The sequence below is a fragment of the Heterodontus francisci genome, chromosome 11 (genome assembly GCF_036365525.1).
Source record: "Heterodontus francisci isolate sHetFra1 chromosome 11, sHetFra1.hap1, whole genome shotgun sequence".
NCBI lineage: Eukaryota > Metazoa > Chordata > Chondrichthyes > Heterodontiformes > Heterodontidae > Heterodontus > Heterodontus francisci.
The window spans coordinates 22,751,102-22,777,472 of NC_090381.1; the positions used below are offsets into that span (position 1 = coordinate 22,751,102).

At 47.7% G+C, this 26,371-nt stretch overlaps 2 protein-coding genes across 7 annotated transcripts in view; one reads left to right on the forward strand and one right to left on the reverse strand.

The window, feature by feature from the left end:
* Positions 1-26,371, reverse strand: part of LOC137375135 (LIM and senescent cell antigen-like-containing domain protein 2) — a 222,943-nt gene that overhangs the window by 121,507 nt on the left and 75,065 nt on the right. For all 6 annotated transcript variants that reach the window (XM_068041808.1, XM_068041807.1, XM_068041813.1 and 3 more), the window contains exons 2-4: positions 23,057-23,216; positions 21,847-21,913; positions 19,463-19,583 (exon numbers count right to left, since the gene is read on the reverse strand). In XM_068041808.1, coding sequence (XP_067897909.1) covers positions 19,463-19,583; positions 21,847-21,913; positions 23,057-23,216 — 348 coding nt within the window. The remainder of the gene's footprint in view (positions 1-19,462; positions 19,584-21,846; positions 21,914-23,056; positions 23,217-26,371) is intronic.
* Positions 2,073-11,312, forward strand: LOC137375136 (uracil nucleotide/cysteinyl leukotriene receptor-like). Its single transcript, XM_068041814.1, has 2 exons — positions 2,073-2,234; positions 8,232-11,312. Exon 2 carries the CDS (start codon positions 8,287-8,289, stop codon positions 9,283-9,285), a length of 999 nt encoding a protein of 332 aa, XP_067897915.1. The 5' UTR covers positions 2,073-2,234; positions 8,232-8,286; the 3' UTR covers positions 9,286-11,312.

Genomic DNA, 26,371 nt, shown 5'->3' on the forward strand with positions numbered 1-26,371 from the left:
ACAAAGTTAGGTGGGTAAGTAAGTGTGAGGAGGACACGAAGGCTGCAAAGGGATATAAACAGGTTAAATGAGTGGACAACAAGGTGGCAGATGGAGTATAATGAGGGGAAGTGGGAAATCAACCACTTTAGGAAGAATGGAAAAGATGAGGGATGAATAAATGTTGGTATTCAGAAGGTCCTTGTATATGAATCACAGAAAGTTAACATGCAGGTACAACAAGCAATTAGGAAGGCAAACTGTACATTAGTCTTTATTGCAAGGAGGTTGCAGTATAAGAGTAAGGAAGTCTTGCTGCAATTATATAGGGATTTAGTGATATCACACCCAGAGTACTATGCACAGTTTTGGTCTCCTTACCTAAGCAAGGATATACTTGTCTTACAGCGGGTGCAATGAAAGTTCACTAGATTGATTCCTGCGATGAGAGGGCTGTCCGATGAGGAAAGATGGCATAGAATTGGCTTATATTCTCCGGACTTTAGAGGAATGAGAGGTGTTCTCACTGAAACATATATTCAAGACTGAGAATGACAGATATTTGAGCAGTAAGGGAATCAAAGGATATAGGGATAATGTGGGAAAGTTGAGTTGATGTAGAAGCTCAACCACAATCTTTTTGAATGGCGAAGCAGGCTCGTATGGCCTACTCCCTGTTCCTATTTATTAGTGGATTTGCTCCATATTGGACAGGGTCAATTAGTGCCTAAGACCTGCTACATATTGGATGGGGTCAAGTTTTTTTTTAGTTTTTTTTTTAGTGATACAGCACTTTAACAGGCCCTTCGGCCCACCGAGTCTGTGCTGACCATCAACCACCCATTTATACTAATCCTACACTAATCCCGTATTCCTATCACATCCCCACCTGTCCCTATATATTTCCCTACCACCTACCTATACTAGGGGCAATTTATGATGGCCAATTAACCTATCAACCTGCAAGTCTTTGGCATGTGGGAGGAAACCGGAGCACCCGGAGGAAACCCACGCAGACACAGGGAGAACTTGCAAACTCCGCACAGGCAGTACCCAGAATCGAACCCGGGTCCCTGGAGCTGTGAGGCTGCAGTGCCGGATCTGCTCCACTTTGCACAAGGTCAGTTAGGATTTAGGACCGACTCTATATTGGACAGGGTCAGTTAGTGTTTTGGTCTTGCTTCATATTCGTGTTGAGGAGACGCTCCCTATTGGACTGGCTCAATTAGTATTAAAGACCAGTTCCTTATTGGAGAAAGTACGAGGATCTGCTGGCTATTTGGATGGGGTGAATTAGCATCTCGGTGCTGCACTTTATTGCACAGGGCCAATTCATGTCCTGGGGTCCTACTCTGTATCGAAGGGTTCAATTCGTGTCTAGGTTCTGCTCTGTGTTGAACAGTTTCATTCAGTGTCTAGGATATGTTACAGTGAATTGGTATTTAGAACTTGCTTGCTGTTGGACAGGGTCAATTCAGATTCGAGACAACCCAACCAGATAGGGATATTGCAACTCACTCCTGCCCCAACTCTCACTACACTAAGCTCAGAACTCTTTTCAGCGATGCTCTAACTTAAATAAAGGTCCATTCTCCCGCCCTGACACAAAATCTGCTCAATTCATCCAGTGGGGCTTGAGGCTGAGACAGTGACTGTATATTATCTTTGGACATTTGCACACTAAATACTCCTCTGTTTTATGGATACCCATCTCAGAAGCACAGTGCATTTTTGAAAGGCCTGCTCCGGTTGCCATGCCACCCAGCCTCCCTCCTCATTGCCACTGCTGTCCCCGCACTAATATATCTGTGCAGAAACCTCCCATTGTGGGGCAAGCATTGTAAAGAATCAGTCACACAGGCTCACAGAAAAGCACGCCAACCACACTGACCCACTCCAAGGGTTTCATAAAGGAATCACACAAAAAATCATAAAGCTCGTCTCAGCAAGTTTTAAGGGGGAAAAATTAAAATTCTTTTCATTTTACACACAATGAGCTCCCTCTGTTGGTTGATTAACAATGCCCTGTCCCCAGTCTCTGTGCTGGTTATATAGGAGAACCACCCACCCACCACCAGATTGATTCACACAGCTTGGATCATGAGCAGCACTTGGGAATGTGCTGCTCTTGTGTGATTTACTCCCTCAGAGTTTTGCTGAATGAACACAGTTAAGTGGATTTGGAGGCAGAAGGTTCAGTAGTGGGACCCTTCTCACAGAGTTTTCAGCAGTCCCAAGGCTGCCATCAACAGCAGGTATGTCAGTGTGCAGATAGCTGCAGTTCTGTGCAATTTGCAGTACAGAAAACAAAGAGGCAGCAAGGGACACGCTTTATCGGAAGGACAGGCAGACAGGAGCAGAGTAGCAGAGAGCTGGAAAAAGAACAACAGGTGGGGACAAGAGGGGAGAGAGAGAGAGAGAGAGAGATGGACAGGGGCAGACAGAGAGACAGAGCAAAGAAATGCAAAGACAGACTGATAGAGTGACTGAGTAAGGAAAAAGAAAGACACACACAAGACAGAAAGAGGAAAGGTTCAATGTGATAACTAGAGGACGGTAATTACCAGTAAATGAGGGAGGGGAAAGAGAAAGGGAGTGGGGAAAACGAGAGAACAGAAGGGGAGAGAGATGGGAAAGAGAAAAAATAACCCAAGAATTATTTTTATATTCTACTTTTGAAATACCTGATAAGAAAGCTCCAAATCCTGAGTGTTGGGATTCGGAGAGCACTACATTTTATTGTGACTTCCTGCAGTGAAATATGGTCACAGCACAGCATACGCAAGTTGCTGCTTATTCAAAAATATCAATTAACTCTTTACAATGTGACAAGACTGCAATTGTTCCCTTGCCCACTGATCAAAAGCCCATAAGAGGAGGGTTTCCCTCTTGTCAAAGGCAAAGTGACTCCACTGGGGCATCAATATTGTCGTCAATTGGCATAGATATTTTAAAACTGCAACTGCTGTAGTAAGCACTGGGACAGACACTGGGCAGCACAGTGGTGCAGTGGTTAGCACCGCAGCCTCGCAGCTCCAGGGACCCGGCTTCAATTCTGGGTACTGCCTGTGCGGAGTTTGCAAGTTCTCCCTGTGACCGTGTGGGTTTTCTCCGGGTGCTCCGGTTCCCTCCCACAGCCAAAGACTTGCAGGTTGATAGGTAAATTGGCCATTATAAATTGCCCCTAGCATAGGTAGGTAGTAGGGGAATATAGGGACAGGTGGGGATGTGGTAGGGAATATGGGATTACTGTAGGATTAGTATAAATGGGTGGTTGATGGTCGGCACAGACTCGGTGGGCCGAAGGGCCTGTTTCAGTGCTGTATCTCTAAATAATAAAAAATAATAAAACTCCGTCCTGAGCTGTGTCGCTGCTCGAATTTAGGGATGTGTATGCTTTCATCAACTTTTAAGCTTTTAAGCAACATATTCAGAAAAAGTCTCATCCCCAATTCAACTGTGAAATACCATTAATAAGAAAAGAATGCAAAAAAGCACAATAACTAAGAGTAACCTATAGAACTAGGAAAGTGCTGGTAACGGCAGGAGAAAACAGTGCATAACATCAAAGAGAGAAAGATACAATATTTCAGTCACATCATTACAGCAGAAGGTAGACAGAGATAATTATTGGAAGGAAAGATCGATAGAAAGCGTAGGAGAGGGAAGCAGGGGAGAAAACTGATGACAGATATAATGGACTGGATGCAGGTGACCAATGCAGAATGTGTAAGGACAGCACAGGACAGACAGAGGTGGAGATCCATGACAGTCAACTGTCTGGGAAGAAGATGATACCAACGAACGAATACAGCTAGGGCACCTGGAGAAACATATAGTACAGAGACTTAAGGACAACTAGCTGGATCTGGGAGAAAAAAACTGGAGGGAGGAAAAGCTGAGAAATGTCAAAGATACAAACAAGAAAGGAATCACCAGAAAACATAAATATGAGAGCGAGAGAAATGTGAGAGAGAGAGACTAAAGGAAAAAAAAGAAAGGAAAGAGAGAAAAGGAAAAAAAGAGGGATGACAAAACAGTCAGAAATAGAAGGAAAGAGGAGGCAATGAGAGGAGACAGAGAGAAGGGGACAATGACAAAGAAAGGAGACTGAAGACAGAGAGAGACTGAGAGCGAGAGAGAAAGAGGAACAGAGAGACAGGACAAAAATAGAAAGAGAAGGAAGTGAGAAACAGAGTTAGAGATAGAAAATATGGCAAAGGAAATAGAGAAACAGAAGACAGAGAGAGAAGGTTGAAGTGAAACTGTTAGAGAGTGACAGAGAGAGGAGATTGTGGGGAGAGTGACAGAGCTAGGAATCAGAAAGAGAAACAAGAGAGAAAACCATGAGTGCAGGAGAGGGAGCAGAAGGGGGGGGGGGGGGGGGAGGAGAGGAGCACAGGAGAGTAACACAGAGATACACATATCCATGGAGAAAGACAGACAAATGGATGAAGGAAAATAGGTGAAACGAGAGGAGGCGAAGAAGGGAAGATAGATAGGAGAGAGTGTCAGAGAAGGAAGACTGGAGAAACTGAAAAGGAGAGATTTCGAGGCACCAGAGAGAAGTAAGAGGTTCAGGGAAAAGGGAGGGCAACAGACAGAGGAAAAAGACAGAGATGAACAGAGAGAGGTGAGTAGAGAAGAAAGAATCAATACAGAGAAGAAGAAAAAGGAAAAATATGAAAGTGAGCAAACAAAAAACAGGAGAAAGAGATAGAAGGGAACGACAAAGAAGTGAGTCAGATGAGCCAACAATGGAATAGAGACATGGAGAGAGGAGGAGGCAGAAAAGGAAAAGGAACAGACTGCAAGAAGACCAAAATGGAGAGAAGGAAGAGACAGAAAGGGATGAAGAGCGAGAGAAATGTGAGAGAAACTAAAGGAAAGGAAATAATGGAGAAGAGCAAGGAGGTAGCGAGGGAGAGAGAGCATGGTGATAAGGAGAGGAATTAGTGAAAAAGGTGAAGAAAAGGGGACAGAGAGGAAGGAGAGACGAGACAAAGAGAGAAAGGACACTGATGTAGAAGAGACAAGGAAAGGGATGGAAACAAAAAGCTGGGATTTATTTGGTATCAGGTTGTTTGATCGGAGTTTCATATGTTTTGTTTTCTGTTAGTTTGATCCCCAGAAAAGGTGTTTATTTTGTCTCACTGTTGGATGCTCTTAGGCAAAGACTGATCTTAGTATTAAGGTGATCCAAAACCCTCAATAACGTTGTCACGATCTCAGTGTCAGGCTGGATTAATCTGGGTTTGAGTTGGATCTTAGTATCAGCTGGTTTGGCTTGGTGTTGGATGGTTTCACCTCAATGTCACAGGCCTCCCAGGGTGGCAGGTGGTCTTTCTCCGTGGCATGTTGCCTGATTTTGGTGCTCGGTGGTGCTTTGTGTCAGATGATCTATCACTGTTACAGAATCTCTTAGAGCCTCTCCAAATTACCTCGAAGAATGTTTGAAGATTGCTTACACATAGCATCAAAGAACGCCCATAGGAATCATTACACACTCAGCCTTGGCTGTCAGCACACTGTTTTATTAAACTGTTGGGCAGAAAGGCGGATGAAGGAGGGGCCGTTGCTAGATTCAGCAAAGTATTCCTTAAATTGTTTTGAAGGAACTGTTTCCATCTGTAGTAACTGAATCCTCTCTGATGCTTTCTGAGTGACACCATGGGGAGGGTAAGCCACTGGAAGGTTCAGCAGATTTCTAAGAACTCCAGAAGAACTTGTTATTAGCTTCTCACTCTTCATTAAACTATAACCTTTCAATGTGCAGCATGTGCGAGATGAAAAGGATCCCCCAGCATTAGATTCTGCCTGGCCGTGTGTTTATTTTATTAGTCTAGCAGAGTATTTCTTACAGATCAACCTGTCTCATCTAGACCACTTCTAAAATCAAAGAATTAGGATTCACTTAACATTCACTGGTGTGTTCCTACCAGTTTGATTAATAAAACCCCATTCAGTCACATCACCTAAAAAGATGTAGAGGTGCAGAAAATACAGTGACAAAGGTACCCAGTGCCAACTTCGCTCCTTGGTTAGAAAGCTGGCAGAGAAAGACCTGCTCCCATCTCAATGCCCATGCCATGCTGTTCCATAGATAATCAGCAGGCAGGCCAGGTTTGGTTCCTTTGTGTGTCGGTGAAACAGCCAGAATGATTGCCCTCAAGTTGAAGGGGAGATCTGATTGTGGTTCCTAGTCTTATTGAGAGGTGAGGTTGTGTTTGAATATCCCTGTTAGGCCTGTCTTTCCAACATCTCAGTTACTAGGACATGAGGTTCCTTCTTAAATGAAAAGTAGAAGTCACTTTGGTCTGCCCGAAACGTGTTGGTCTTCCAGTGCAAAGAGCTGTCAATGACTGAGTGTTGCAGACTGGCACATTCCAAGGTCATGGACTATGTGCTGAGGGACGCACTAAAGCTTGGGGCAGCCACCGCAAAGGCTCAATGGGGAAAGACCACTGTGTAAGGCCCTCCTACCATAGTGAACCGAGGGACTGGAACCAGTGTAAAACCCCTCGGGCTGTATGCACCATTTAACATGTAATGTAAATATACATTGTCAATATAACCAGTAATAGCAAGTGTAGTGAGACACCTCATGTACTGTCCTGAAAGAAACTGATCTGTATTGCACGTAATGTAATGTCAAATTAGAACTATTATGTAATGTACCTTTACAAATTTTATGAATAAGGTATATTTTTGGAAAAAAAATAAAAGGTAGAAGCCAGTGTGTAGCAAGGTTCATTTGAAGGATTGGTAGATTTTAATTAGACAGGAGCTGAAAGAGCCAACAGCAGTTATTCAGTTCTCTTACACTGTGCTCAACTCATTGTTTTTTAAATGAAGTATTTTGGCCTTGTCTACATTAAACAAGACTGAATTATTCAGACATGTCTCTTGAAGGAGCAGAGATCTTTTTTCAGCTGCTGAAAGGTCAAAAAAGCACCAGTTTTCTCAGCTGCATCTCCAACAACCCACATCCATAACAAATATATTACACCATCCATTGTCTAACTACTCCTCCTATAGGCCAAATACACTTGCTGCAAGATACACACAGTGCTGCAGGTTATACTCAGCCCTCCAGACTACACTTTTACTACAGGTCATATTTAGTACTGCACTCAACCTTCCTTATGACAGTCTGCATTCATCGGCACAAACCATATTTATTACTTTATTCTGCATTCACTGCTACATTCTACATTCATCACCACAGGCAAACATTCATCAGTACAAGCTCCACTCAACACCGCAGGCTCCACTCTCCACTCGACACCGTAGGCTCCATTCAATATCACTGGCTTCATTCATTTCTACAGGCTCCGTTCATCACCACTGGCTCCATTCATCACCACTGGCTCCATTCATCACCACTGGCTCCGTTCATCACCACTGGCTCCGTTCATCACCACTGGCTCCGTTCATCACCACTGGCTCCGTTCATTTCTACAGGCTCCATTCATCACCACTGGCTCAAATAATTTCTACAGGCTCCATTCAATATCACTGGCTTCATTCATCACCACTGGCTTCATTCATTTCTACTGGCTCCGTTCATCACCAGCTCATTACAGTGTGCCAGCACACCCACACTTTTTTACATTTTGCTTGTACACCTCACACAGCACCACTATAATTCTTACAGGCCACATACAGACCAATTTACCTGCCACATATACAGCACAAAGTCTGCCTCAAACTCTTGCGGTCCCTGCATAGTTTCATTGGACAATAAGTTATTATAATGTGTCAGTTTGTAGTGATGTCAATGAAAGTTTTATTACTGGAATGTCAGCTCCCAATGTACACTGAACAGTTTGTTACTATTTGTGTCGAATGTGCAGTGAGCAGTGTATAACTGCACGTGACTGTATGGAAAGCGTGATTTATAATGGAACTGTATTAATATACTTTGAGCAATTTGTAAATGGGTTATATGAATGTGTATTGAGTAGTTTGTAATGGAGATCTATCAATGTGTGTTGCGTACTTTGTAGAAGAGTTGCCTGAGCACACTGAGTGCAGCAAGGTTGCGATGGGGCTGTATACGAATTAAACATCATGCATGCAATGTGTGAACATACGGGAACCAATGACTTTGCAACAGGATTGTGAGAATGTACAGAGAATAGTAATTGGGCTTTGTGATAAACAAATGAGAGCAATCACACAATGGGGCTGAGAGAGCAGGAACTACACATGGAACAGGGGTTTGTAATGGATCCGTGTTTGTTTTCCAGATGTCCATTGAAGCTCCCTGCAGTCTGCATTCTCACAGAGCTGGGAAACTTTACTATGGCTTATCCCATTGTCCTCAGCAATGCCAGTGGTCAGCAGTGTACCCAGGAGAGCAGTGAAGAGAATCTTTTCTTCTCCTCTTTCTACGGGGTGGTTTTCGTGCTGGCTTTTGTGGGCAACCTCCTCGCTGTCTGGGTTTTCTCCTGCGATAAGAACGCCAACACGACCACCAACATCTACCTGATGCACCTGGCGGTGGCAGATCTCTCGTACGTGCTGATCCTGCCCATGCGGATGGTCTACCACCTGAGCCAGAACCACTGGCCATTCGGAGAGGTACCATGCCGCATCACTGGCTTCCTCTTCTACCTGAACATGTACGCCAGCATCATCTTCCTGACTGGCATCAGCGCTGACCGCTTCCTAGCCATTGTGTACCCAGTTAAATCCATGCGCATTCGGAAACCGCTGTACGCAAACGTGGTCTGCATCATCCTGTGGGTGGTCATCGTGGTGGGGGTGGCACCGATGCTCGGAGCACCACAGACGCTCCAAGCGGGCAACACCACCACCATGTGCCTCCAGCTGTACCGCGAAAAGACCTCCAGTTTCGCCCTGGTGCCCCTCACAGTCGGGTTTGTGGTTCCATTCGTGATCACAGTGACCTGCTACTTACTGATTATCCGCAGTCTCCGGAGGGGAAACCGCATCGAGAGGCACTTAAAGGACAAGGCCATCAAGATGATTATCTTGGTGCTTACCATCTTTCTCATCTGCTTTGTACCCTACCACATCAACCGATATGTTTACATCCTGTTTACCAGCACAGCCCACTCGAGCTGCCGGGACAGGAAGCTCATTGCTCTCAGCAATCGCATCACATCCTGTCTAACTAGTCTCAACAGCTGCCTCGATCCCGTCGTTTACTTTTTTGTGGGAGAGAAGTTCCGAGAGCGATTCTGTCACTTTGTCTGTGGCCACAGGAAGCGGACACAATCTGTCAGCCACGAGACCAAAACAAATGAGAGCTCACTCAGCGGCAAGTCGGAGCTGTAGCTCCGTCAACAATCAGTGGCTCTTTCATTTAGCAGTACCTTATTTCTTTTATTGAGTGCGTGTGTGTTTGTCTTTGTGTCCATGTCTTTATGTGTTTGCTAAGTTGCCAGGGTTGGGAACTGCTTACAAATCGAAATCATCACCACATGGAGAGCCGAGTCTGTGCACACCAGTGAAAGAGTCATTTACAGCACGAAGGAGGCCTTTCGACCCATCTAGTCCATGCTGGCTCTCTGCGAAGCAGTCCAGTCAGTTCCACTCCCCAGCTCAATCCCCGTAGCCCTGCACGTTTATTTCCTTCAAGGACCCATCCAAATTCCTTTTGAAATCATTGATTCCACCACCCTCGCAGGCAGTGAGTTCCAGGACATTACCACTCGCTATGTAAAAAGGTTCTTCCTCACATTCCCCCTGCATCACTTGCCCAAAACCTTAAATCTGTGTTCCCTAGTCCTTGTACCATCAGCTAATGGGAACAGCTTTTCTTTGTCTACCTTATCTAAACTGCTCATTATCATGTACACCTCTATCAAATCTCCCCACAACCTTCTTCAAGGAGAACAACCCCAGCTTTTCTAACCTAAGCTTTAAAATCCCTCATCCCTGGAACCATTCTGGTAAATCTCCTCTGCACCCTCTCAAGGACCCTCACATCCTTCCTAAAGTGTGGTGACCGGAACTAGACGCAATAACCTAATTGTGGCCTAACCAGAGTTTTATGATGGTTCAGCATAACCCTCCCTGCTTCTGTACTCTGTGCCTCTATTCATAAAGCCCAAGATCCCATATGCTTTACTAATCACTCCCTCAATATGTCCTGCCACCTTCAAAGATCTACGCACATGCACCCACAGGTTCCTCTGTTCCTGCATACTCTTAAGAACTGTGCCATTAACTCTACATTGCCTCAACCAATCTCTTCTGCCAAAATGCATCACCTTACACTTGTCAGTATTAAATTCCATCTGCCACCTGACTGCCCATTCTGCTAGCCTGTCTATGTCGATTAGTATCATCCTCACTGTTTGCCACTCCTCCACGTTTGGTATCATTGGCAAATTTTGAAATTTTATTCTGCATTCCAAGATCCAAGTCATTTATATATATCAAAAAAACAGTGATCCCAGCACTGACCCTTGTGGAACACCACTGTCTACCATCCTCCAGTCTAAAAAACAAGCATTTACTACAATTCACTGTTGTCTGTCCTTCAACCATTTTTTTATCTGAGCTGACACTGACCTTCCTATTCCATGAGCCTCAGTTTCATAACCAGCCTTTTATGTGGCACTTTGTCAAATGCTTTCTTAAAATCCAAATAGACAACATCCACTACATTCCCTTCATCAACCTTCTCTGTTACTTCATCAAAAAAATCAATTAGATTAGATGAGCACAATCACCCTTTAACACATCCGTGCTGGCTATCCTTAATTAATTCAAACCTCTCCAAGTGCCTGTTGATTTTTTCCCCTGATTATTGTTTCTAATACTGATGTTAAACTAACAGGCCTGTAGTTACTAGGATTGTCCTTATACCCTTTCTTGAATAAGGGTGTCACAGTTGTCATTCTCCAATCCTCTGGCACCTTCCCCATATCTAGAGAAGATTGGAAGATTATGACAAGCCCTCTGCTATCTCCACTCCCACTTGCTTTAGCAACCTAGTGAGAATACTAGTGAATATATTAGTGAAACTTGGAGTGTATCTGTGAAGATATTTGTTGTAATTATTCAGTGACTGGGAGTAAGAGAGTAGTTTTATCATTGAGATGACCTATTGTGGGATACCTCACAACTGAAGCAAATTAAAAATGTGCGTATGTCAGTTTGTGTGGCCTTCTGTGTGATAGTGTGTCTATATCTGTGTCTTTGTATGTCTGGGTGTACATGGCTCTCTCTGGATGTCAGGTAGCGGGTAATGATTGAGCTCCATGACATTTAGTGGCAAGTTCCATGAATAGACTGAAAACAGTGATGCTCTCCAATATCTGGAATGGTCAAAGAAAACATTTCCTGAGACATTGTAAGGGGGGTTGGTGGGGGAAAAGTCATTTGGGGGTAGGGGGTAGGTGGGGTAGATCAATTGGGGAGTGGGGGAGGTCAGTTGGGCAGAGTGGGGGGGGGGGGAAACGCAGATGTCAGTCAGCGTGGGGTTGGGGAGGGGGCGCGAGCTCATTCAGGAGGAGCTCGGTCGGTGGGGGAAGGTCAGTGGAACACCCAGTCGTTCCACACAGCACAGCTGCTGCATGCTTCACAATGGATCCCTTTACGAAAAGGAAAACTGCCAATTCCAGGGCACAGTAAGATCGGAAAAAGCTGCACCCAGCGGACAATTTTCCTTGCCTTTTTCTGGATATGTCTCATAAAGAGGCAGTGTGATCGGAAGTTTCTGATCCATGTAAAGTTCTAATCGTGGTATTGAGCCTTTAAGTGAAGGTCAAAGCATGTTTCTTTGGAAATACCGATGCCTGTGAAGATTTTTTTCTAACTATACAGATATATTTAAACCCAATTAGTTTATGACCACTTATCAAAACCATAGCAACTGAACAAAAAACTGGGCACCCAACCCCAGGCAGACATGGAGCCACTGGAAGGGATAAATAATCACACAATGCTAGATGTCTGTCTCTAGCTAGAGGAAAGGTCCTGAGGCAAACAGTACTGGGAGTCAGCCTTCACCAGCCAGGGGGCCACTCCTCCTGGGTGCATGACTCATCGGTCAGTCAGTGCTGACCCGGCACAGTTTTCCACTTGAGGCTTCAAGCTCTGCTTCAGGTAATTTACATACTGTTTTGCTGTCTGTGTTGGCTTGTCCTTGGATATCTGTACTAACTAAGGGGCCTACTGATGTACCCTACTGGATAGTCTACTGGGGAAGTGAAGGCTCTGCACAGCCACAGAGCTGGTCCACCATGAAATGTTAAGCATATACACTATTATTCAGTTAAGTATTACATAGAATTTACAGTGCAGAAACAGGCCATTCTGCCCAAAATGTCCAGGCCAATGTTTATGCTTCACACCAGCCTCCTCCCAGCTTACTTCATCTCACCCTATCAATATATTTCCCGAGACCTCTTTTCCCCCTCGTGTTTTTCTAGTTTCCCTTATATTGTATGGATTATTTACTGTGCCATGTTCCTTTTCTGACATTGTTGGCTGCTGATGGAGTTATGGTCTAGGAGAGATAGTGCCCCGCACAGTACAGCCATATTGAGTCATTTAGAAAATCCACAAGTATTCTTCTCCCCGGTCAGCTGCAGGCAGGTGATAAAGGATTTATGAAGAAAACGCATCACATGACTTTGTAACTGTTACTGCCCCAGATTCCTCCCTTCCACTTTATCTCCCACACACTAGCAGGTCAGACTCTTCAACACCGCTCATAATTCTGCACAAGAACAAGGTCTGAAGACCTCTCAGTGCAATTTTACTTTCCAGCCACATTCTGAGAGCAACTGGTACAGTGAACTCCCTTCTACACAACCCACAGGGGGAGCTGTCCATACAATCACAGCAATTATAGCACTCAAGGAGGCCATTCAGTCCATCCTGCCTCTACCAGTGCCAGTACTAAGTTGAGCAGTCAATCTCCCTGCCCTTCCCCTGTGCCCTTTTATATTCTGCCTTTTCAAATAATTCACCCTTTAAATGATGTTATAGCCTCTGCAGCAGAAGCCCCTCGTGATGGAACATTTCACGTTCCTAAAATCCTCCTTTGAGCAAACATTTCTCTAAGCTCCCCCTTCAGTCTCTCAGTAATAATCCTCAGTCTGTGCTCCTTTTTTTCTTTTTTTTCTTTTGGGCCTCCTTGTCTCGAGAGACAATGGATACACGCCTGGAGGTGGTCAGTGGTTTGTGAAGCAGCGCCTGGAGTGGCTATAAAGGCCAATTCTAGAGTGACGGGCTCTTCCACAGGTGCTGCAGAGAAATTTGTTTGTCGGGGCTGTTACACAGTTGGCTCTCCCCTTGCGCCTCTGTCTTTTTTCCTGCCAACTGCTAAGTCTCTTCGACTAGCCACATTTTAGCCCCGTCTTTATGGCTGCCCGCCAGCTCTGGCGAACGCTGGCAACTGACTCCCACGACTTGTGATCAATGTCACAGGATTTCATGTCGCGTTTGCAGACGTCTTTATAGTGGAGACATGGACGGCCGGTGGGTCTGATACCAGTGGCAAGCTCGCTGTACAATGTGTCTTTGGGGATCCTGCCATCTTCCATGCGGCTCACATGGCCAAGCCATCTCAAGCGCCGCTGACTCAGTAGTGTGTATAAGCTGGGGATGTTGGCCGCCTCGAGGACTTCTGTGTTGGAGATACGGTCCTTACGTGTTAATAATTCACCAACCACTGGAAATAAACCTTCACTATTTAACTACACAAAGCCTTCATTCTCTCTCATTAACCATCTCTGTTCCAGTGAGGACAAAACATTTCTCAAGCCTCTTCTATAACTCTAGCCCTCATTCCTGGTTACATTCTGGTGAATTTTTCTTCTCCCTACTCCATGACTCTAATCTCTTTTCTACAACGCGGGGCCCAGAGCTTTTTTTTTATCATTCATGGGATGTGGGCGTCGCTGGCTAGGCCAGCATTTATTGCCCATCCCTAATTGCCCTTGAGAAGATGGTGGTGAGCTGCCTTCTTGAACCGCTGCAGTCCATTTGGGGTAGGTATACCCACAGTGCTGTTAGGAATGGAGTTCCAGGATTTTGACTCAGCAGCAGTGAAGGAACGGCGATATAGTTCCAAATCAGGTTGGTGTGTGACTTGGAGGGAAACTTGTAGGTGGTGGTGTTCCCATGTATTTGCTGCCCTTGTCCTTCTAGTTGGTAGAGGTCGTGGGTTTGGAAGGTGCTGTCTAAGGAGTCTTGATGCATTGCTGCAGTGCATCTTGTAGATGGTACACACTGCTGCCACTGTGCGTCGGTGGTGGAGGGAGTGAATGTTTGTAGATGGTGTGCCAATCAAGTGGGCTGCTTTGTCCTGGATGGTGTCGAGCTTCTTGAGTGTTGTTGGAGCTGCACCCATCCAGGCAAGTGGAGAGTATTCCATCACACTCCTGACTTGTGCCTTGTAGATGGTGGACAGGCTTTGGGGAGTCAGGAGGTGAGTTACTCACCTCAGGATTCCTAGTCTCTGACCTGCTCTTGTAGCCATGGTATTTATATGGCTACTCCAGTTCAGTTTCTGGTCAATGGTAGCCCCTAGGATGTTGATAGTGGGGGATTCAACGATGGTAATGCCATTGAATGTCAAGGGGAGATGGTTAGATTCTCTCTTGTTGGAGATGGTCATTGCCTGGCACTTGTGTGACGCGAATGTTACTTGCCACTTATCAGCCCAAGCCTGGATATTGTCCAGGTCTTGCTGCATTTCTACACGGACTGCTTCAGTATCTGAGGAGTCACGAATGGTGCTGAACATCGTGCAATCATCAGTGAACATCCTCACTTCTGACCTTATGATTGAAGGAAGGTCATTGATGAAGCAGCTGAAGATGGTTGGGCCCAGGACACGAACCTGAGGAACTCCTGCAGTGATGTCCTGGAGCTCAGATGATTGACCTCCAACAACCACAACCATCTTCCTTTGCGCTAGGTATGACTCCAGCCGGCGGAGGGTTTTCCCCCTGATTCCCATTGACCTCAGTTTTGCTAGGGCTCCTTGATGGCATACTCGGTCAAATGCTGCCTTGATGTCAAGGGCAGTCACTCTCACCTCACCTCTTGAGTTCAGCTCTTTGGTCCATGTTTGAACCAAGGCCGTAATGAGGTCAGGAGCTGAGTGGCCTTGGCGGAACCCAAACTGAGCGTCACTGAGCAGGTTATTGCTAAGCAAGTGCTGCTTGATGGCACTGTTGATGAAACCTTCCATCACTTTACTGATGATTGAGAGTAGGCTGATGGGGCGGTAATTGGCCGGGTTGGACTTGTCCTGCTTTTTGTGTACAGGACAGACCTGGGCAATTTTCCACATTGCAGGGTAGATGCCAGTGTTGTAGCTGTACTGGAACAGCTTGGCTAGGGGCGCGGCAAGTTCTGGAGCACAGGTCTTCAGTACTATTGCCGGAATATTGTCAGGGCCCATAGCTTTTGCAGTATCCAGTGCCTTCAGTCGTTTCTTGATATCACGTGGAGTGAATCGAATTGGCTGAAGACTGGCATCTGTGATGCTGGGGACTTCAGGAGGAGGCCGAGATGGATCATCAACTCGGCACTTCTGGCAGAAGATTGTTGCAAATGCTTCAGCCTTATCTTTCGCACTGATTTGCTGGGCTCCCCCATCATTGAGGATGGGGATATTTGTGGAGCCACCCCCTCCAGTTAGTTGTTTAATTGTCCACCACCATTTACGGCTGGATGTGGCAGGACTGCAGAGCTTCAATCTGATCCATTGGTTATGGGATCGCTTAGCTCTGTCTATCGCATGCTGCTTACGCAGTTTGGCACGCAGATAGTCCTGTGTTGTAGCTTCACCAAGTTGACACATTTTGAAGTATGTCTGGTGCTGCTCCTGGCATGCCCTCCTGCACTCTTTATTTAACCAGCATTGGTCTGCTGGCTTGATGGTAATGGTAGAGTGGGGGATATGCCGGGCCATGAGGTTACAGATTGTGGTTAAGTACAATTCTGCTGCTGCTGATGGCCCACAGCGCCTCATGGATGCCCAGTTTTGCATTGCCAGATCTGTTCGAAATCTATCCCATTCAGCATGGTGATAGTGCCACACAACACGATGGACGGTATACTCAATGTGAAGGCGGGACCTCGTCTCCACAAGGACTGTGCGGTGGTCACTCCTACCAATACAGTCATGGACAGAAGCATCTGTAGCAGGCAGATTGGTGAGGACGAGGTCAAGTATGTTTTTCCCTCGTGTTGGTTCCCCCACCACCTGCCGCAGACCCAGGCTAGCAGCTATGTCCTTTAGGACTCGGCCAGCTCGGTCTGTAGTGGTGCTCGTCAGTAGCTGCACACAATACTCCAATAGTAGCCAATCGATCAGTACTGATACAGCCATTCCTGTCATATCAGACCCCGGTCATTACTGATGCAACTATTCCTGTTATATCAGACCCCGGTCAGTACTGATACAGCCATTCCTGGTGTATCAGTCCCCGGTCAGTACTGATACAGCCATTCCTGGTGTATCAGTCCCCGGTCAGTACTGATACAGCCATTCCTGTTATATCAGACCCCGGTCAGTACTGATACAGCCATTCCTGTTATATCAGACCCCGGTCAGTACTGATACAGCCATTCCTGTTATATCAGACCCCAGTCAGTACTGATACAGCCATTCCTGTTGTATCAGACCCCGGTCAGTACTGATACAGCCATTCCTGTTATATCAGACCCCGGTCAGTACTGATACAGCCATTCCTGTTATATCAGACCCCGGTCAGTACTGATACAGCCATTCCTGTTATATCAGACCCCGGTCAGTACTGATACAGCCATTCCTGTTATATCAGACCCCGGTCAGTACTGATACAGCCATTCCTGTTATATCAGACCCCAGTCAGTACTGATACAGCCATTCCTGTTGTATCAGACCCCGGTCAGTACTGATACAGCCATTCCTTGTATATAAAAATTGTCTGATATAAATAGATACACACACACACACACACACACACACATATAGGTCTCACATAGTATTAATATGGTAATTCATAGATATTTCTATATCATACTGCATTATACCATAATAAATGGCAGTCAGCCTTCATATGAAAACAATATTTGAGTGTTAATTTTTTGGTGCTATTAATATCAGCAGGCTTTTTGGTCCTTTTTCCTGTTTTCTCCTTTTCCTGTGCTCCTGCTGACTGATAGTGAGGTCGAGTTCTCCAAAAGCCCTCTGATACGTTGCTCAAGTGCCCAGTCTTACTGACCCAGCCTAGGCACTCGGGGTGGGGAGGGAATTTTAACCCCCGAAAAGGGGTGGTTTTGGATCAGTTTAGAGGTTCAAGTGTTAAAAATCTAAATCCTGACCCCAGCCTTCAACCCATACTTCCCTCGCCAAACCCACCCCTGCGATCGGATACCCCATCCCTGACCTCCGGAATCCCTCCCACATCCCCAACGAGGCCTCCAACCTTCCACAGGCTCCTCACCCACTGGCCTCCAACACTATACCCCCAGTATCAATCCATCTCACTTACGTCAGCTTCAGTTTTGTATCATGACTCCTTGAATCTCCTTTCATGTAACACAGAAACTTCATCATATTACCGAGAGTAACACAAACACTCACCATTACTCTGTGTATATTACATTCTAACACCACTATTACTCTCTCTGTCATACACACCAATCACACAGTTTCTATGCTTCACATTTAAGCCAAATGTTACTCTCTACAAACTTCATTATTAATCTCTATTTCAGCACACTCCAGCCTTACTGTTACTCTCTGAACAACACTCTCCAGCCTTACTGTTACTCTCTGTACAACATTCTCCAGCCTTACTGTTACTCTCTGTACAACACTCTCCAAACTCGTTGTTACTCTCTGTATAACACTCTCCAGCCTTGCTGTTACAACATTCTCCAGCCTCGCTGTTACTCTCTGTATAACACTCTCCAGCCTCGCTGTTACTCTCTGTATAACACTCTCCAGCCTCACTGTTACTCTCTGTACAACACTCTCCAGCCTCGCTGTTACTCTCTGTATAACACTCTCCAGCCTCGCTGTTGCTCTCTGTATAACACTCTCCAGCCTCGCTGTTACTCTCTGTATAACACCCTCTAGCCTCGCTGTTATTCTCTGTACAACACTCTCCAGCCTCGCTGTTACAACACTCTCCAGCCTCGCTGTTACAACACTCTCCAGCCTCGCTGTTACTCTGTATAACACACTCCAGCCTCGCTGTTACTCTCTGTACAACACTCTTCAGCCTTGCTGTCACTCGCCGTACAACACTCTCCAGCCTCGCTGTTACTCTCTGCACAACACATTCCACCCCCACTGTGTTTTTTGTGTAAATTGCTGTGAGAGACACTATAAAAATGCAGTGTTGTGACCAGGATATACTTGCAGTTTGATATATCCACTCTAGAGCTGTAGCACGCGGGCCCCTGAATTCCCTTCCTCATACACACAGCTCTGTCCAGGACCTGCTTCCCTTCTCTGTGCTTTCTACCACATAACGGTTATTCTGTATATGATTTGTGTACAATATTGATCAATGTATTTGTCTGTAATTTCAACATATTTGAACATTAAATTACATTTTCACAAAGTATGAAGTGCCCATCTTTTCTCAGTGCCATATGTTCCTTTGTGTGTAAGATTAATGGAACAAAAACAGATTGAAAAATAGCAGTAATGGATTTCATTTCCATCTTCACTCTAAGCAGACACCTGTGCTGAAATATGTCCCTTGTGTCTCAGTGACCAGACTCAGAGACAGCACCAACATTATAAACTGGATACATGCTAATGAAAGAGTTCAATACTATAAGCTAACTGCGAATCAATTCTTCTGCAAAAGGCACAAGCACATTCTCTAGTAGGCATCTTTTTTTTTCATTCATAGGATATGGACATCGCTGGCAAGGATAGCACTTCCCTAATTGCCCTTGAACTGAATGGTTTGCTAGGCCATTTCAGAGGGCAGTTGAAAGTCAACCACATTGTTGTGGGTTTGGAGTCACGTGTAGGCCAGACCAGGTAAATTCGGCAGATTTCCTTCCCTAAAGGACAAGCGTGAACCAGAGGGGTTCAATGTTATGACAATCAATGATAGTTTCATGGCAACTTTACTATGACTAGCTTTCAATTCCAGACTTTTTAAAAAGCAATTAAATTTATTGATTAATCGAATTTAAATTCCACTGGTTGCTGTGGTGGGATTTGAACCCGTGCCTCTAAGGCATTAGCCTGGGCCTCCAGATTACTAGTTCAGTGGCATTACCACTACCCCACTGTCTACCCCTAATAAATTATCCCCCAACTAGATAATCTGTCACGATAAAGCAAATGGCATTGGATATATGTTTGTTAGGATTAGGTTTATAACTCCAAGAAACCAAGTGAAGACAGTATATTCAATTGGTTCTTGCCCAAGCACTGAGGACCTGAGGGCCTTTTTTATTTGACATCAAATTGAGGCCTTTTTATCCACTCGTATTTAATCAAGCTGATTTCTTTGTCTGAACGTACCTGCCCGCATTTTTGACAAAGCCCAAGTCAGCCAGAGCCACAGAGCAAATCTCACAGCAGAAGCAGTCCGGATGCCAATTATTGTTCATTGCTTTGATGACACGGCCAATGATGAATTCGCCTGGATAGGTAGAAGAAAACAAAATATAGGAATGAAACACTAAACAAGCAATATTGCTACTGAGGGCCAGTCCTTCTCCAACAGGCAGTGCTGAACAAGTGTGGAGTAGAGTGTGTAGGGCTGCCTAACAAATGTAGGTGTTTCCTAACTAATCAGAAGAAAATCCATCCCAAATGAAACTTGGAGAAAGTCCGACCCAAAGGAGACCTGGAAGAATATCCATCTGAAAGAAAGCTGCAGAAATACTTCCCAATTTTGCAATTAACTCATTTGCATTTTCTGCAAACTTGGGGATATCGGGCTTGCATTGGACAAAACCCATCCTCGGACTCCACAATAGTCTAAGCTACAGACTGTGGATGATAAGATCATGAGCTGTCTCGACTCCCCAGGACTCACTGTGTCTGCTGATGTTGAATGGGATGGTTGAATGCTTAAGTAGTTAGAAGTGGCAGAGATTGTGATTATAGGATAGTCGAATAGACATTAAATTACAGTGAAACCTGAAAATTACAGACACCAAGATTTGACAGAAACTGTCTTTTTTTTTGCAAGTGTCCTTATTTTCAAAATGGTCATTTTATATATTGACAGCGGCTGCGGTGACGATTCAAAACCGATACAGGCAGGGATGGTGGGGGGGGGGATGGTGCGGGGTGGGGGGGGTGGGGATGGTGGGGAGGGGGGTGGGGTGGCGGGGAGGGGGGTGGGGTGGCGGGGGGGGGGGATGGTGGAGGTGTTGGGGTGGTGGGTGGGGTGGGGGTGGTCGGGGGGGTGGGGATGGTGGAGGTGTTGGGGTGGTGGGTGGGGTGGGGGTGGTCGGGGGGGTGGGGGGTGGTGGGGGAGTTGGGGTGGTGGGTGGGGTGGGGGTGGTCGGGGGGGTGGGGATGGTGTGGAGGGGGTCGGGGTGGCGGGAGGGAGTAGGGGTGGTGGGGATGGTGGGGAGGGGCGGTGGGGGGTGTGGATGGCGGGGAGGGGGTGGGGATGGTGGGGAGGGGGTGGGGGTGGGGATGGTGGGGAGGGGGGTGCTGATTTCAATCCTTGAGGACCAGTGGGTACAGAAAGGAATTCAGTTAAAATCCATCAGTCATCATGATCTTCAGACCCAGATACATAGTTTGAACATTTCAATATGTTGTGTCAGGCTATGTCCCGTGTTTAAAGGTGTAAAAGGATGTGTAACATTGAAGGTTGTCCATAGTCCATAATTTAGGAGTATCTGTGGTTTCAGAATGTGCCACATATAAGGGGACGCAGTGGCATTGTGGTAATGTCACTGGACTAGTAATCCTTAACTCGTACTCTGAGGACATACATGGAGTTGAATCCCACCACTGCAGATGGTGATATTGGAATTCAATTAATAAATGTGGAATTGAAAAAGTTAGTCTAATGGTGACCATGAAATCATTGTCATTTTTTGTAAAAACCCATCTGGTTCACTAATGTCCTTTAGGGAAGTAAATCTGCTGTCCTTATCTGGTCTGGCCTACATGTGACTCCAGACCCACAGCAATGTGGTTGACTCTGAAATGCCCTAGCAAGCCATTCAGTTCAAGGGCAATTAGGGATAGGCAATAAATGGTGGCCTAGTCAATGATGTCCGCATCCCACAACTGAATAATAAAAAACAATCTTTTACAGTACAAGTTAACTGGGACTGACAATAAATGTCTGTTTTTGGGAGTGTCTGTTTGTACAGGTCTCACTGTGTATATGTGCAGGGGCTAGGACTGAATGGAGTCCCTTTCTGAGATGTCCTTTCAGCAGGGTCAGAAACAAATCCAATTAAATTTCTCCCTCGTGTGAAGAGCCAGAGGTGAATTGTTGCACCCCCTGACCCTCATACTGGCACAGTTTACCTACCAGCCGTGAGATGTTCCTTTGCTTGGATGGATCAGTGACAAAGCACAGGGCTCACTGATCCACTCAGCCAGAGTACATGAGAGTGAGAAAGTGGAAATAAGAATAGGATTAACAATATCAAATCAATCAGTGGATGAGATAGGGAATGACCTGAGCACTGCTCAATAAACAAAAACAGACACACACGCATACAAACACATGTGAACATACATGCAAGTCCATACACTGACATACCTCATACATGAACACACACACACACCCATGCACTCACATGCACATTTATACAATCGCACATGCAGACACTGTGCACAAGAACACAGGCACACAGACTGACAAGGACACACACAATGATTTCGATGACTCCAACACTTGGAAAGCCCCTAAACTTTATTCTTACCGCATTGTCCACAGCAAGGTGCAAACAGCATTTGGAAATCATGTTCACAATATTTCCTGCCTTCAAACTGAAACAAAGGAGATAAATATCACCAGTTACACCAGACTGAAAGACAAACCCACAACCTGCAACTGGTCTGGGCAAAGCTGTACACATGCACACCAACGAGATAATGAGTTAGCATATTTGCAAAGAGATGTGTGTGTGACTGCAGGGCTCACAGCACCTGTGGGATTCGTAGCCATGAGTGGAGGGTCTGTGGGAGTGTATTATAGATAGGAGGGTCTGTGGAGGGGGAGGGTTTGTGGAGGGGGAGGGACAGCGGAGGGGGAGGGTCTGCGGGAGTGTATTTCAGAGAGGAGAGTCTGTGGAGGGGGAGGGTCTGCGGGAGTATATTCAGAGGGGAGGATCTGTGGAGGAGGAGGGTTTGTGGAGGGGGAGGGACAGCGGAGGGGGAGGGTCTGCGGGAGTGTATTTCAGAGAGGAGGGTCTGTGGAGGGGAAGGGTCCGTGGAGGGGGACGATTTGTGGAGGGGGAGGGACAGTGGAGGGGGAGGGACAGCGGAGGGGGAGGGTCTGCGGGTGTGTATTTCAGAGAGGAGGGTCTGTGGAGGGGAAGGGTCCGTGGAGGGGGACGGTCTGCAAAAAGAGAGGGTCTGCGAAAGGGGAGGGTCTGCACAGGAGGAGGGTTTGCAGGAGTGTGTTAAGGATGCTCAATCTGGAGAACGCTGCTCCTTAAATTCTATCCAGAATGGAACATGGTCTGGCTCCTCCCGACAGTTAATGGGCAGTGCCAGGTCTGTTGTTGTCTTCTGAAGGGGCAGTAAGAATGACAGGCACAATGAAGGTTCAGACAGACACAGCATTTAATAGGAGCACTCATGCAGCTGGTCATTGCAGGACAGGACAGGTGAAGTTAAACCCAGCTGACACCCCACCCTTTCACCCATTGCCCTGCGCCAGTCTAATCACTGCCCGACACTGGGTGACTAGGCTGCCTCTACCTTAACCCAGTGCGACCAATGCCCTGCGCCCCTAACACCAGGCAGAATCCTGAACTCGATTCAACATTACAGCAGTGGCTACACTTCAAACTGCTTCATTAGCTGTGAAGCCCTCTGGGAGGTCCTGAGGTCATGAAAGGCACTACAGAAATGCAGCTTTGTTTGGTTCACTGTCACAGGCTGAAGCAAAGGATGAGTTGCTCTTACCTCATAAAAGACTCCTCCTGGAAACTGCCGGAAGCACTGGGCACAGACGAAGCACTTCTCATGGTACAGCTCTCCGTTACTGTTCACAATCCGCTCGGAGGGGTCAAAGTGCGAGCGGCAGCGCTCACAGGTGGCACTCGCCAGTGCATCCGCCATATTACTGCAACAAGAATGATGGTGGGGGGGGGGGGGGGGGGGGAGGGGGAGAGCAGAGAGGTGAGCAGTTAGACCCTGGCAGGGATCAGATCAGGGATAAGAGTGCGACGCGTCTGGGACGAACCCAGAAAGCTGTCCCCGGCGAGGGAACACGGGACTTAGCAGTCTGATGAAACGTCACAATGTCAATCAGCGGCAGACTCGCACTTAGACAAACGCTCAGAAGTCGTCCAGTGATGGTAAGGACAGCTCAGCAATTCGATTACAGTTTAACAAGTCAGCAGCTCTCCTCCCCTTCCACTGCTCAGCGCTCTCTGCCATGTGCTTATCAAAGCTGCTTTGTGAGAGGCACCCAGCTGCCAGGCATTGGGGCCTCACAAACGCACAGCCCACAGCAACACAGCCAAGCCCTGTTCTTTAATCTCGAATCTGAGTAGTCTGCCACGGGACTCCTGATAAAGAAAACTCTGTGCTGCTGTTTATTTTTGCTTCGTAAGGAAGGCCTGTGAACACTTGCAAAAGCCTCGCACTCTGTGCCCCACCTGACACCCCCCCACTCACTCCCCCCCACCCCCACCCCCACTCCATTCCCTTCCACCTCACTGTGCCTCTTTTTTCCACAGCCAACCAATCCAAACCATGCCCATTCCTTCCATCTTCCAACCCACCTCCTTCCTGCATGTCCTCTCAATACCCGTTACCCCACTGCCTGTTTGAGACTTTTTTTTCAAATCTAAATGAAGGGTAAAGCTCCTCCGCTCCCACACCTGCCACCCCCAGTGTGTGACAACACCAAGTTTGATAAGAGTCAGGGAGCACATCCATTCCCTCATCACCAACTCCATCCCTGTCACTGGCTACTGCCTCGGGCTGAATCAGACTATTCACAACCTCAGCGTCCTATTTGACCCCAAGATGAGCTTCCAACCTCATATTTGTGCCATCACTAAGGCCACAGATTTCCACCTCTGTAACATCACCCAACTTCGTCCCTCAGCTCATCTGCTGCTAAAACCCTTTATTCATGCCTCTGTTACCTCTAAACCTGACTCTTCCAATGCACTCCTGGCTGTTCTCCCACATTCGATTCTCCATAAACTTGAGCTCATCCAAAACTCTGCTGCCCATGTCTTAACTCGCACCAAATCCCATTCCCCTATCATCGCTGTGCTCACTGACCTAGACTGGCTCCCAGTGAAGCAACACCTCGATTTTAAAATTCTCATCCCAGTTTATAAATCCCTCCATGGCCTCACCCCTCCCCTCCCCACCCACCACCAATCTCTGGAATCTCCTCCAGTCCCACAACCCTCTTTTTCTCCAATTCTGGCCTCTTACACATACCCAACTCCCGTCACTTCACCATTGGCGGCCATGCCTTCAGCTCCCTAGGCCCTAAACTCTGGAATTCCCTCCTTAAACCTCTCCCCATCTCTGCCTCCCTTTCCTCCTTTAAGATGCTTCTTAAAACCTCCCCCTTTGACCAAGCTTTTGGTTCTCTGCTCTCATTTTGGCATCAATATTTGTCTGATTACATTCCTGTGAAGGTTGTAGGATGTTTTCCGACATTAAAGGCGCTATCTAAATGCAAGTTGTTGAACACATGGTAATCTGAGATGTGGGTCAGCTGATTATCTGATACAGACTGTTGTCAGTCTTAGATTGAGCAACCCTCAACTCAAAACATGTTTGAGTGCAGACTGTCAGTCAGCGATAGTGACTGCAACCCCAGCATGGAGAGTCCAGTCCCCTCGGTCCCAGCGTAGAGGGTGTGGTCCCGTCGGTCCCAGCGCTGAGGGTGTGGTCCCGTCGGTCCCAGCGCAGAGGGTGTGGTCCCATTGGTCCCAGCATAGAGGGTGTGGCCCCCTCGGTCCCAGCATAGAGGGTGTGGTCCTGTCGGTCCAAGCGCTGAGGGTGTGGCCCCCTCGGTCCCAGCATAGAGGGTGTGGTCCCGTCGGTCCCAGCGCAGAGGGTGTGGTCCTGTCGGTCCCAGCGCTGAGGGTGTGGTCCCGTCGGTCCCAGCGCAGAGGGTGTGGCCCCCTCGGTCCCAGCATAGAGGGTGTGGTCCTGTCGGTCCCAGTGCAGAGGGTGTGGTCCCGTCGGTCCCAGCGCTGAGGGTGTGGTCCCGTCGGTCCCAGCGCAGAGGGTGTGGCCCCCTCGGTCCCAGCATAGAGGGTGTGGTCCCGTCGGTCCCAGCGCAGAGGGTGTGGTCCCGTCGGTCCCAGCGCAGAGGGTGTGGCCCCCTCGGTCCCAGCATAGAGGGTGTGGTCCCGTCGGTCCCAGCGCAGAGGGTGTGGTCCCGTCGGTCCCAGCGCTGAGGGTGTGGTCCCGTCGGTCCCAGCATAGAGGGTGTGGTCCCGTCGGTCCCAGCGCAGAGGGTGTGGTCCCATTGGTCCCAGCATAGAGGGTGTGGCCCCCTCGGTCCCAGCATAGAGGGTGTGGTCCTGTCGGTCCAAGCGCTGAGGGTGTGGCCCCCTCGGTCCCAGCATAGAGGGTGTGGTCCCGTCGGTCCCAGCGCAGAGGGTGTGGTCCCGTCGGTCCCAGCGCAGAGGGTGTGGTCCCGTCGGTCCCAGCGCAGAGGGTGTGGCCCCCTCGGTCCCAGCGCAGAGGGTGTGGCCCCCTCGGTCCCAGCATAGAGGGTGTGGTCCTGTCGGTCCCAGTGCAGAGGGTGTGGTCCCGTCGGTCCCAGCGCTGAGGGTGTGGTCCCGTCGGTCCCAGCATAGAGGGTGTGGTCCCGTCGGTCCCAGCGCTGAGGGTGTGGTCCCGTCGGTCCCAGCATAGAGGGTGTGGTCCCGTCGGTCCCAGCGCAGAGGGTGTGGTCCCGTCGGTCCCAGCGCTGAGGGTGTGGTCCCGTCGGTCCCAGCGCAGAGGGTGTGGTCCCGTCGGTCCCAGCGCAGAGGGTGTGATCCCGTCGGTCCCAGCGCTGAGGGTGTGGCCCCCTCGGTCCCAGCGCTGAGGGTGTGGTCCCCTCGGTCCCAGCGCTGAGTGTGTGGCCCCCTTGGTCCCAGCCTAGAGGGTGTGGTCCCGTCAGTCCCAGCGCAGAGGATGTGGTCCCGTGGGTCCCAGCGCTGAGGGTCCGGTCCCGTTGGTCCCAGTGTAGAGGGTCCAGTTCCCTCAGTCCCAGCACCCTCAATCCCAGCGCGGAGGATCCAGTCCCAT

Bases quoted from the DNA above. Each gene is read 5' to 3' on its own strand.
- LOC137375136 (XM_068041814.1), top strand. From the start codon at position 8,287: ATGGCTTATCCCATTGTCCTCAGCAATGCCAGTGGTCAGCAGTGTACC.